A 12109-nucleotide genomic window follows, 5' to 3' on the forward strand; every position below is an offset into this window, starting at 1 on the left:
TTATTTTTTCGTTTCATCAAACCCAAAATAAATCTTATATTTATTCGATCATAATAATTTTTCCGTTTTTCCTTTCTTAATGACAACTGTTTTGTGCATTAATCCAAATTGCGAAAGTATTTGATATTTTTGTTGAAATGCCAAGTAAATTTTTATTTCTTTGATTTGTTAAGGCCCAAAAAACGATTCCAAACTTACAAAATGCGCCTCCTGTGGAACGCGCTTGCTTTTACATAAAAGATTTTTGGCACTGAGACTACTAGGCAAAGGAGCATTTGGAAGAACATATATTGCCCACGATGCTCAGAAAGTGAAGGAAAAACAATACCCTTTGTATGAATTTTTGTTTTCTTGAATCCTTTAATTACTTCGCCATTAGTGTCGTGCTTAAGATGTTCTTTAGTGCATTTACATCTGAGAAAGCTACCGAACTTTTTAAAGGAGAAGGTTTTGCTATTTTATTTTTGAGAGAAAAATTTTATATTCCATAACTATTGTTTAGCCAAGCAACTTAAAATGCTTAGTCACACCTGCATTCCACAATACGTTGATGACTTTGAACAGGGTATGAAATATTTGGTTGCTTTTTACAAGACTGATGCTTCTTTTATTTTTTTATTAATTAAGATGGACGTCTCTTTCTTGTTCAAGAGCATATTGAAGGTCAGACATTAACGACAATTACCCAAAAAAAAGGGTGTTTTACCGAAGAAGAAGTCAAAATCTTTTTGAGAAACATATGTCCTGTCATCAAATACATCCATTCACAGGGAGTTATTCATAGAGATATAAAGCCAGATAACATAATGTTAAGGAGAAGAGACATGAATTACATACTTGTCGATTTTGGAGCCTCTCATTGGTTTGATTTTTATTTTTGATAATTTTGACACAAAGATTTCTTTTTTTGACAATGTTCATGAACTTTTTTTTGTTGAAATATACTTGATATGTGATACCTGAAATTTGTCTTTGCGAATGTTCAGGAAACAGGAAGCAGAAACAATGACAGCAGCAGCGAAAGGATCAGCTTCTTCATCATCTCCCTTTGCAGCAGCGACATCTTCAGTGACAACGATATCACCTCTGACTGAGGATGATGATGAGATTGAAGGGACTGTTATTGGCACACCAGGATTCATTGCACCCGAAGTGCTGAATGGAGAAAGAAACCCCAAATGCGACTATTATTCGCTGGGAGTGACTGCGCTGTATTTGCTTACAGGTGTGAACCCGACAAGAATCAGAGGAGGCGTCCAGAAATGGAAGGATGCAATTGATGTCACTGGAACAAGCGCTGAACTTGTGGAGGTTTGCAATTAATGAAATGATTAATAAAGCTTTTATTTATGAAAGGCAACAAACTTTTTACCAAAAAATAATTATTTTACATTGTTTTTCATTCAATTTTTTTGTTTTTCTCCGCTTCTCATTCCCGTTCATCTCAATTGAATAATGTTATTTCCCTCACAGATGATAGACAACATGATCACGCTGGATGTCGAAAAGCGTCAGCTTCCCACGTTTTCGTCTGTTCCGAACTTCTCCAACGCGACTCTGATCAAAACAGCCATCGACATCAAAAAGCCCTCTTCTGCTTCGCGTTCTGCTGCTTCGAGCTCTTCCTCTGACCAATCGCAGGCTGCCCCTGTGAAAGGCGTCAGATGGAACCGTAAAGGTCTGCTGACATCAGTTTTTTTGCTTTCTTTATTTAAATGAATGATTCATTGAACTCTCTCTTTCTCTTTCACTCTTTTTCAACTTCACAATTATCTGTATTTTTGTACTCTTTTGTACAACACTTATTCCCAAAATGTTACAATTCAAACAAAACATCATATAATCATCCAGACATTTCACTTCCTTCAATCGATCTTTCATCTGCATCGACAGCGTCTGTGACGTTGACTGCGTCTGGAGCCGATCTCCTGATGCTCCGCCTGTTTGTTGTTCTGTTCTGCATCGCCCTTCTCTTCTTTGCCCCCTTCTTCTCCTCGTTCTTCTCTTCTTCCTCATCCACCCTCGCTCCTGTCATCCGCATCCTCTTCGTCGGCTCAGCTGGTGCTGCTGCGTTCCTCTTCACCCGCTTTCCTACGCAGCTGAAGCAGACGCTCCTGCGGCTCGCCTGCCTCGACAAGCTCATCTCGTCCGCAAAGAAGCTCCGAGCAGCTGACGGCAGACAGAACAGAAGCAGCTCTTCTGCCCGCCAAAACGCCCCGCCGCCTCCTGCACCTTCAGCTGGAGCGCATTCTGAAGCTCCGTCTAATCCATTCACACAGACAATGGCCGGAGCCTCGACGATGGGCAAGGCATCGGCTGCTCCTCCACAGACACACATCGTGTCGGGAATGCAGAAGAAGAATGCGTAGAGACAATCCCTGTATTTGTTACCTCTCCTTCCCCTTCCCCGTCGTTTTTAATTTTCTTTTTTTCTTTTTTCTTTTATCTTTTTTTTTCCTTTTCTTTTGTTATTTATATTTTTTTCTTTTTGGGGCTAATAGGTTGAGCACTTCTTGTTTTTCAAGGCTTGTCTTCGGCATAATGTTGAGTTCAAACTAATCCTTTTTATAATAAAAAACTTGTATTTAGCTTGTTTCATTATTTTGTTATTTTCCAATTTTAATGCTTATCTTTTTGACAATATTTATCCTATCCTTCACAGTCATTTAGAAATAGTTGCTTTTTTCATCAAAAGCATCAAAAAGTACTTATTTAACAAATCCTTTTAACCCTTTTCTATTTATTTCGTTTTGCTATTGAAAAATCAGAAAATATGAAATGATTGAAAAAGAAGGAACGTGAGCTTAGACGAATTCCTAAAGAAGTTCTTGTTTGTTTGCCTTTGAAGTCAGTGAATCGCAACTCAGATTCCCCAAAGGATTAACCAAACACATTACAAATAATTTGTTTGTTTCAATCATCAAAATGAATCGAGCAGATGTTTCTTTAATTATGTTGCAAAGCGAAAAATGAAACGATCATTCCATTTGAAATATTCTTGTAAGAAATACATACAAAAAATTTCCAAAAAAACATGAGAAATACAACAAAATCAATGTTGGCAGTAACACGATGAAAATCTATTGAGTCAATTAAAAATTGTTATAAAAATATATAAAAATTGATTTATCACAAAAAAAGATCTCTTCTAAACTACTTTTAGCTTTTCCTTCTCCTTCAATCTTTCTCTCTCCCTCTCTCTTTCCCTTTCCCTCTCCCTCTCCTTTTCCCTTTCCCTCTCTCTTTCTCTCTCCTTCTCCTTCTCCTTGTGCTTCTCAATCTTATCTATTGTGAACGGCGAAGTGACGGGATGATACGGCGGAGGCAGCGTCGCAGCCATCTCTGGTGCAACAGACCGCAAAGCTGCCCGCAGAAGCTGGTTCTCCTTCCACAGCTCATCCACATCCAGCACCAGATAATGCGTCGTCCGCGACAGATGCTCCAGCGCATACCGCGGGTCGCTGTCGCTGTGGAAGACAGGCAGCGAAAGAGAAGCTGATGACACTGCACTGCCAACAGCACCGGATGAACCGCCTGATGGATTCTGTATCACAAATGCTCTCTCTCTCTCTCTGTCTCTCTCTCTCTCTCTTTCCCTTTCTCTCTCTTTCTCTCTTTCCTTATCTTTATCTTTATCTTTCTCCTTCTCCTTCTCTGTCTTCTCCAAATCAGCAGACGAGTCAGTCCAGCTGAATCTGCCCACTCTTCCTGTTTTGATGTTCTGTGAATGCGACGAATGGATCTGAGGGGCGGGAGAGGTGTAAGGCGACACCTGCGAAGAAGGCGTGACAGAAGAGGAGACAACACACGAGGAAAGAGAAGAGGCTGCTGTGGCTGGAGTGGTGATGGGCGTCTGTGAAGGGAAGGTGGGAACTGGATTGGAGATTGTGGTAGGCGTCATTGAAGAAGCTCCTGCCGAATTCAGAGCAGAAGAAGAAGAGGAGGAAGACGATGATGATGACAATGAAGCAGTAGAAGCAGACTGAGGAAGTGGAGTTGCTGCACTGGCAGAGACAGAAGGAGGGTTGAGGGGTGATAGTGCTGCCGATGACAGCTGAGCAGAAGCAGCGCCTTGAGCATTCGTAACAGCAGCAGAAGACACAGCCATCGCAGCGTGTGGAGTGGCTGCCAGCTGCATCTGATGCGACGGAGTGCTTGGCGGAGAGGGGCCAGTGGCAGAGGCAGAGGCTGAGCCAGGCGGTGCGGGCGAAGTGGAGCTGGTGCCAGGCGACGTGCCGTGTGGGACCTGCTCAACAGACGCTGCGACACACGCGAAGGAAGGCGGCTGGACGACAGGTGCGACGATCTGAGGCATTTGATAAGGGGAAGTGGAGGAAGGGACAGCAGAAGGGTTGGAGACAGGCATCGCGACGAGAGGGGAGGCAGAGGAAAGAGCCATGGGAGATGCAGAAGAGACGCCTGGAGAAGCCATCAACGAGGCTGGCGTTGGCTGCGGAATGGTCAGAGTGCTGGGAGTGTGTGACTGCTGAGAAAGAGCAGCGGAATGGGGAGCATTTGGCGTGGCTGGTGAGATTGAGACAGGCTGAGCGAGTGAATGCGGTGGAGCCTGTACAGCAGGCGATGCGAAGGCAGCTGGATGGCGTGGAGGAGGCGGTGGCTGTGTTGGAGAAAGGGCAGCAGCTGAAGTGGAAGACGCAGCCGACGGAACAGACTGTGCTGCCTGGCTGTGCATTTGTGGCTGTGTTGGCTGCGGCTGGCTGAGTGTCGGTGTGAGCTTCCGGTGCGGCTCTTTGTCTCTATCACTCAGAAGCACTTTCTCAACTTCATTCTCCTCCTCCTCCTCTTCTTCCTCTTCGTCCTCGTTCTGCGATGTCTGAGTGATTGAGCTGAAGTCCCACATTCCGCTCGCTCCTTTCGCCGGTTGCCTTTTCTCGCCTTTGACAATCCCATCCAAATCGTCTGAGCCGGTCGACAGAATTGAAGAGATGCTTTCGCCTTCTTTGTCTTTCCTCTCCTTCTCTCTCCGCTCTTTGTCCTTCTGCCGCTCCTTTTCTCGCTCTTTCGCCAGCTGCATACGCACCTCTAGTGGTGCAATTTTCATCATCACCTCTCTCTGAACAAGCTCCTTTCCTTTTGCCTGCTGGAAGAAGTCGTGCTTCAACAGCTTTTTGGCGGTTGGACGCTTTCGAACATCCTTTTGAAGGCATCCATTCACAAAATCATGGAAAGCATGTGAAAACGGATGCGATGGATCCACATCCTCCAGCTGAGGCGGAGGCCGCGACAGAATCATCGTCAGCACTTTCATAGGAGCGTACTGAGAAAGCGGTGCTGCTCCTTTCGAGAGCTCAATTGCTGTGATTCCCAACGACCAGATATCTGCTTTCCAGTCATACCCTGTTGACATTTCAACGACTTCAGGAGCCATCCAGCAAGGTGTTCCAGCAAAAGTGCCTCGTTTATCTCTTCGTTCTCCATGCTCAATTAAAAACGCACTCACACCGAAGTCACCAAGATAAGCATTTCCATTTCGATCAAGTAAAATATTTGCTGCCTTCACATCTCTATGGATTTGGCCTTGATTGTGAATGTAGTCCAAGGCATGAAGCACATTTTTTAGGATTGTAGCTATAACTGCTTCGGAAAATCCAGTTTTAAACTGAGCCTTCATTATGTCCAGACATGATCCTTGAATGAATGTTTGCAAAAATATATAAATCACAAATAATATTGTCAACAGACCTTCTAGTAGAGGCATCACAAGCCATAGGCTGCTTTGATGAATAAATGAAATGACAATACCAACAATATTTGGATGAGAAGAAAGAGAAAGGATTCGAATCTCTTTCTATTATTTTATTAAAAAAAAATATAACAAAAAGTGACATATAATCTCTTTTTAGATAGGATAAAGAACGTCATACTAGTATTTCATCCATAGATCCTTGAACCTTTTCTAAGTCGAGGATCTTAATTGCGACCTCTTCATTAAAAGGTATACAAAGAGCCTTATAAACTGTTGCAGACGAGCCTTTTCCTATCTCACAAATGATTTTATAAGCAGATGCATCAGCGGGATATTCTCTTGGCTCCGGTTCTGCCATCAAAATTCCAGAATAATTCTCTGAAAAAAGACTTTAGAATATAGAAAAATGGGTATGAGATCAAAATCTAATGACAACGCTTTTTGGGGTTGAGGATACGACAGAATTTGCCGTTCAGAAGAAACTCGAATCCTCAAAACAGAAAAAAGGGATGGGAATGATTAATGGAGTCTTTGTATCGACTGCATCAAACGTTTGAGAGAAAAGATTAATATTCTTGTTTATAATGATTATTCTTTCTAGATTCTCGGAACTTTAATTTATGTGCGTCATAGTTATATTGTAGGAGAAGCTGGTCTTGGATTTTCTATGCTGTTTTGGGCAATTATTGTATTTTTGGTATGTAAATATGAAAATCAAATATATTAAAGAATTCATATTTCATTGTTTTTTCTGAACATTATAGACTTATTTAACAATTTGTTCTACGAGTGCTCTTGCTACAAACGGAAAAATAGAAGGTTTTTAATCTTTTTTAACAAAAATATCTTTTTTCAATTTTCTTTTTTTTAAAACTGAATTATAATTAGAGGGAGGAATATATTTTCTAGTAAGTAGAAACATGGGCCCTGCTTTTGGAGGAACAATTGGGATACTATTTAGTATAGTATGAATATTTGATTGTTGGACTTGCGTTTTAAAACTTCTTGAAAATTATTAATCAAATTTAGGCAACAGCTCTTGCAACTGCCATGGAAATTCTGGGCTTTTCTGAAATCTTTTTGGATGTGTTTCCGTTTCATTTTACTGCGAATTTTGACAGACAACTTATTGCACTCGCTGCAACAATGTTCCTGCATATATTTATTTGCATTGGAATGAAATTAGTTTGCTTTATAAATAAATTTGAATTATTGAAAAATTTGAATGTTTTCTTGTAATTTACTGTTGCACATTATTTAGATATCAAAACTTGAAATTTTCTTTTTGATAGCTCAAATAACAGCTCTTTTGTCTCTTCTCTTAGGAACATTCAAAAAGAACCCTGAATTGGGCATTGCAATGTCCTCTGAAAACATTCGCAACAACTTTACCCCAGGATTCACAGGAGGCAACAATTTTCTGATGATGCTTGGGGTGTATGTGACTTGCTACATGGATTCACTGACTGGCTGCTCACGTTCAGGAGAGCTTGCCGATCCGTCCAAATCTCTTCCAACGGGACTTCTATTGTCTCACACGTTCTGCTCTTCGATCTATCTCACCGCTCTGATTCTGTTTGCGTCTGCTGCGCCAAGAAACGTGCTGCAAGGCTCGCCCACGGTGATGGTAGCGAACGGGTGGCCGCATCCGCTTGTGTGTCAGATTGGCGTGCTGATTGATTCACTGGGAGCATCCATGCAGTTTCTATCATCGGCGCCGCGTGTGCTGCAGGCAGTTGCCAATGACGGCACTGTTCCGTTTCTGAAGATCTTCCAGTCGAAAGGCGAGCCGCGGAGGGCAATGGTCTTCACCTTCATTGTGGCTGCTGCCATCATCTGTGTCGGAGAGCTGAATGTAGCCACGCCGCTGATCTCTCTTTTCTTCTTCCTCTGCTACGGCTCTATCCACCTCGTGTGCTTCATCCTCTTCTACAACAAAGACCCCTCTTTCAGACCGACTTATCGCTTCTGCAACAAATGGACTTCTCTTTTGGGTCTAATCATGTGTTTTGTGATGATGTTCATATGCTCTTGGTATTTGGGTATGCATTTCTTCTTCATTTTTTATTTAATGTTTATCATATTTATTATAATTACTTTCAATCATTATTTCTTCCTGTTATTCATTGTTTTGATGAATAAATTCCTCATTCAGCCATTGTTGTTCTGATGGTCGCAGTTGGGCTGTACCTGTACATCTCAAAAGTGGGTGTCACCAGAAACTGGGGTGATTCAAGGTCAGGTCTGCAGTTCCAGGCAGCGAAGAATGCGCTCATGTCTCTCGAGCAGATGAAGCACCACTCGCGAAATTGGCGTCCGCAGCTGCTTGTCTGCTCGAAGATCGGAGATGTGGCTCCATGTGGAGAAGAAGAGAAGATGCAGAAGAGAAGGAAAAAACAGCTGGAGAAGGTAGAGAAAGCAGCACGCTCAAAAAAGCAGATCGAAAGCCGGCTGAGCAAAAAGAGGAGGAAGGGTGCGATGAAAGACGAGGTGCATGGGATGCTCCATTCACCTGACGAAGAACTGGCACTGGGCAACAAAAGCGGGAAAGGGGCAGCGCAGGCGAAGCTGCCGCAGCAGAAGCAGCAGAAAGAAGGAAAGAGAGGAGGAGTGGCAGCAGATGACAGCGATCCAGAGCCCTCAGACGATGAGAACAACAAGGGATTCAATGGAGACATCACGACATCTGAAGAGCCAAAGGCGACAATCAAAAACATGTTCATGCCACCAAAACAGAAACAGGAAGCGTCAGAGGCAGATGTGGCAGCGTCGTCGATGACATGGACATCAGAGCGGATGGGGTCGACAAAGGCATACATCGACATCATGCGGAGAAGGAGGCAGTCACCACCGCCGTCATTCTTTTCCTCACGTGGCACGTCAATTGGCGGAAGAAACACAACAATGTCTGCTTCACCTGGTCTGTATGACTATCCAATCCCGACCATCACACCTTCCTTCATTTCATCCACCTCATCGCTCTCTTCATCGGGGCTGACCACAACAGGGCTCACCCTCACCCGCGAGGATGCGAATGCGATTATGGCAGTGGATGCGCAGCTGGAGGTGCTTTCGCCTGTGGACGAGTCGAACCTCATCAACTTTGCCAAGCAGCTCACACAGGGCGGGTCAGGGCTGGTTGTGTTTGGGCATGTCATTCCGACAGGAGACAACACAGTCGACGATGAGACGGTGGAGTACATGAAGGCATCTGTCGACGCCTTCAAGACAAGACTGGAGAAGACGATCAAGATGAAGGCGTTTGTAGAAGGCGTGTGCTGTGAGAGTGTGTATTCTGGCTTGTCTTCGCTGATGCAGTGCACAGGGATTGGGCAGTTCAGGCCGAATGTGGTGCTTCTGGGATGGCCTGCCCGCTGGCACGCACACCCACTCGCAGGAGAAGGGTTTGTGAAGACGATGCAGGAGGCGGTGCTGCTGAAGAAGTCGGTGATCATCCTCAAGTGCTCTGGAGGTTACATCAACGACAGCTTCGGAGAGCCAACTGCTGTGCCAGAGACGGAAGCAATAGAAGGAGAGGAAGGCGAGGAAGAAGTGAAAGGAGATGAAGGTCTAAAAGGAGAAGGAGAAGGAGAAGAACGAAGAGAAAGGGGCAGTCCCATGTCTCCTTCCAGTGGAAGTGACGAAGGCAGCGACGAAACACACTCTGCTCGCTCTGCCCGCTCAACCGACCAGCTTCTTGTTGGCGGAAGGAAGTGGCCAGTTGTGCCGATCGCAGACTCGACAATTGACGTGTGGTGGATCCTGTTTGACGGAGGGCTGCTTGTGCTGCTGCCGACGCTGCTGAAGAAGACGGCTGTTTGGAAGGACTGCAAGCTGCGCATCTTCACCGTGGCGTCGCCGCAGGACGAGACAGACAAGATGAAGCAGTTCATTGCGACGTATCTGAAGAAGCTGCGGATAGAGGCGAGCGTGGAGGTGGTGGTGCTGAACAAGGACTCGTTGGACGCATACAACGAGCAGCGCACTGTGATGATTGCGGACCGGCTGAAAGTGCTGCATCTGATGGAGATGGTGCATGCTTCTTCTGCGCCTTCTTCTGCCTCACGTTCATCGTCGTCATCATCACTGGGAGCAGACAAATCTGGCTTCACAAGCGTGTCTATTTCATCGTCTTATGGCGGGATGTCACTGATGGACGACAGCAGCATCAAGAAACAAGGCAGCGGCAGTGCGATGGAGCTGCAGGTGGATCCAGATTTGGACTTGATGCGTTCTCTTTCATCGAAGAAAGGGAAGCACATGGAAGGGACGTTGAAGCGGAGGGAAAGCAAACTGCTCAGTGACAACGAGGCGCTGGAGGCAGGTGCAGGAGACGTTTCAGTGAAAGATCCGCCAGAACAGGAGAAGAGAGCAGAAGAGGCATCGTCTTCGACTCCGCTGCATGCTCCAGTGAATGAGATGCCTGTGCTGTCACCCGGCGTGGGCAGTCTGTTTGACGGCGGAGAGACCTATCGCACAAAAGTGACTGACATCTTCCCTTCGATCGGGCACAAAAGGGCAGACGAGAGCGGAGCCAGCGAGAAAGCAGAGGACGAGCTGCAGCCTGTTCAGACACAGCGCATCGTGTTCCAGCCGTACAAGTCGTCTTCTTCTGCCTCCAGCTTCCCCGAAGATTCGACGTGGACGCTTTCCCACTCGTCTTCGCCTGTTTCCCTGCACAACGAGGCCACAAAGAAGGAGCTGATTGACTCGGCGGTGCGTCTCAACCAGCTCATTCTCGAGTCTTCCTCAAATGCTGCGCTTGTTCTTGTGAATCTTCCTCATTTTGAGAAGCTGTCGATTTCTGAGCTGGACTATCTGGAGTATGTGAATGCAATGACTGAGGGGCTCTCCCGCACTGTGCTCATCAGAGGAAGCGGAGAGGAGGTCGTAACACACAAATCTGCATAAGAAAAAAAATGTTGTTTTTAACATTTATCGGATATGCAATAGTGTGTCTTTGAGGTAAGTAGTTAATTTTTAGCATTCATCGAAATATTTCTGAATTGATAGGCATTCATTTTCATAATAATCTATCTTTTGTATCTAACAACTATTAGCTATTCTTTTTTATCATTCTTCTTTTCACATTTCATATTTTGTATTCTTTTCTGTTCAACAATTCCCAATAATATTTTTTTGAGAAATATCTTCTTCTAGTCTTCGAATTTTGATGTTTAATAATTTGAGTTTTATATCTTTATAACTTTTAGATCTATTATTGACTGTTCTTTTCGAGGATTTTGATTAGTTGTAATTCATTTTTATTTATGTTACCAGACAATATTCAAAATTTATATGTAGTTATGGCATGGATCATGCTTCAAAGTGTTATTTTTTAGGTTTACGGCATGCTTAGTATTTCTGTCATAGCCTTTTTTATTTCGATTTTGCTTAAAAATGAATTGTGCATCGATCGAAAATCGAATCCAGATTCTTTGAATCAAAAGCAATTCATTGAAAAATCAACAAATTTTGCTCCTTTATGCAAAATATTTCAAAAGCAATGTACGTTTATCAATGAGAATAATTTTTACACACCGAGTACTAACTTTCATTTTCACAAACAGAATATGTCGGAAATAACAATGATATTGTCCTCTTTCACTTTGGAAAATTCATCTGTGCATTGTTCACTGTCATCATTTCGCCATGTGCAAAATGGATGTGTTGCCAACCTTCGCTTATTTTCGAAAATTCATTTTCATTGTTGCATTGTCGGCTGTTCATCCAATGCTGAAAAATGTCCTTTTTTCTCTTCTCTTGGACTGATACATATTTCAAATACCACAATACAGCAAAAACATCAAAGACCTACTTTCTTCTCTCTTGTATCAAAGTCAAACGTTGCATTTCAAAGTATTGGTGAATCACAAATCTTTATTGAATATTGTCAGTTTTCTTCACTCACGACTCGGGCAACAATTCCTTTTGTTGGAGGTCCTGAACTTAAAAGAAGTTTTATCACAAATACAGTATTCTCAAATATTTCAACAGATAATAGAGAGTTTTCATTGAATCTTCAATCTTCTTTCCATCATTCCACATTTTTAGAGTCTAACGAATTCATTTGCTGCGCATCTCCATTTGGAGGAGGTTTATTCAATAGGGACAACAGTGCATATTTTGCTTCAAACAATTCATTCATCACATGTAGAAATTCGTATATCAGTAAGAATTATACATCTTCTCTTCCAACGTTTACGACTGGTGAGATTCAATTTCAGAAATGCCTTTTCGAAAATTGCACATCGGTTGGATCAGATGGAATAATTAGTGTAGGGAGCAATGCATCGCTTTCGGTAATTCAATGCTTATTTAACAGATGCAACAGTACTACAAGTATTCAAGATTTTTTCAGAGGAGGAGCAATATTTAGTAAATCTCAAGCGAGCACCACCA

The 12109-nt window shown here is 43.3% G+C and overlaps 3 protein-coding genes across 3 annotated transcripts; 2 read left to right on the plus strand and 1 right to left on the minus strand.

The window, feature by feature from the left end:
* Positions 1-79: 79 nt before the first annotated feature.
* On the plus strand, positions 80-2724 carry MONOS_533 (putative protein kinase; the record flags this gene model as incomplete). The annotated part of the gene is made up of 8 exons (XM_067875467.1): positions 80-116; positions 174-333; positions 380-447; positions 503-565; positions 628-862; positions 987-1311; positions 1474-1678; positions 1852-2724. The coding sequence occupies 8 exons, from the start codon at positions 80-82 to the stop codon at positions 2367-2369; spliced, it is 1611 nt and encodes a 536-aa protein (XP_067735573.1). The 3' UTR covers positions 2370-2724.
* MONOS_532 (putative serine/threonine-protein kinase BLUS1) lies at positions 2717-6107 on the minus strand. The gene is made up of 3 exons (XM_067875456.1): positions 5886-6107; positions 5704-5809; positions 2717-5649 (listed from the first exon to the last, which is right to left on the minus strand). Exons 1-3 carry the CDS (start codon positions 6063-6065, stop codon positions 3149-3151), a joined length of 2787 nt encoding a protein of 928 aa, XP_067735574.1. The 5' UTR covers positions 6066-6107; the 3' UTR covers positions 2717-3148.
* Positions 6108-6119: 12 nt separating this feature from the next.
* MONOS_531 (putative cation-chloride cotransporter 1) lies at positions 6120-11020 on the plus strand. The gene is made up of 7 exons (XM_067875446.1): positions 6120-6258; positions 6309-6404; positions 6472-6526; positions 6596-6672; positions 6737-6892; positions 6969-7749; positions 7863-11020. The coding sequence occupies exons 1-7, from the start codon at positions 6136-6138 to the stop codon at positions 10616-10618; spliced, it is 4044 nt and encodes a 1347-aa protein (XP_067735575.1). The 5' UTR covers positions 6120-6135; the 3' UTR covers positions 10619-11020.
* The last annotated feature ends 1089 nt before the right edge of the window (positions 11021-12109 follow it).

This window comes from Monocercomonoides exilis (assembly GCF_001643675.1).
Source record: "Monocercomonoides exilis strain PA203 chromosome Unknown scaffold2-2631571, whole genome shotgun sequence".
Classification (NCBI taxonomy): domain Eukaryota; phylum Preaxostyla; order Oxymonadida; family Polymastigidae; genus Monocercomonoides; species Monocercomonoides exilis.

What these genes read in the sequence shown, in the direction of transcription:
- MONOS_531 (XM_067875446.1), top strand. Translation starts at nt 6,136, where the DNA reads ATGACAACGCTTTTTGGGGTTGAGGATACGACAGAATTTGCCGTTCAG. An exon ending in GGGCAATTATTGTATTTTTG is followed by an intron (nt 6,405 to 6,471) that starts GTATGTAAATAT and finishes TGAACATTATAG; the next exon opens with ACTTATTTAACAATTTGTTC. An exon ending in CATATGCTCTTGGTATTTGG is followed by an intron (nt 7,750 to 7,862) that starts GTATGCATTTCT and finishes TTCCTCATTCAG; the next exon opens with CCATTGTTGTTCTGATGGTC.
- MONOS_532 (XM_067875456.1), bottom strand. Translation starts at nt 6,065, where the DNA reads ATGGCAGAACCGGAGCCAAGAGAATATCCCGCTGATGCATCTGCTTAT. An exon ending in GATCTATGGATGAAATACTA is followed by an intron (nt 5,810 to 5,885) that starts GTATGACGTTCT and finishes ATAAAATAATAG; the next exon opens with AAAGAGATTCGAATCCTTTC. An exon ending in TGTGATGCCTCTACTAGAAG is followed by an intron (nt 5,650 to 5,703) that starts GTCTGTTGACAA and finishes CATTCATTCAAG; the next exon opens with GATCATGTCTGGACATAATG.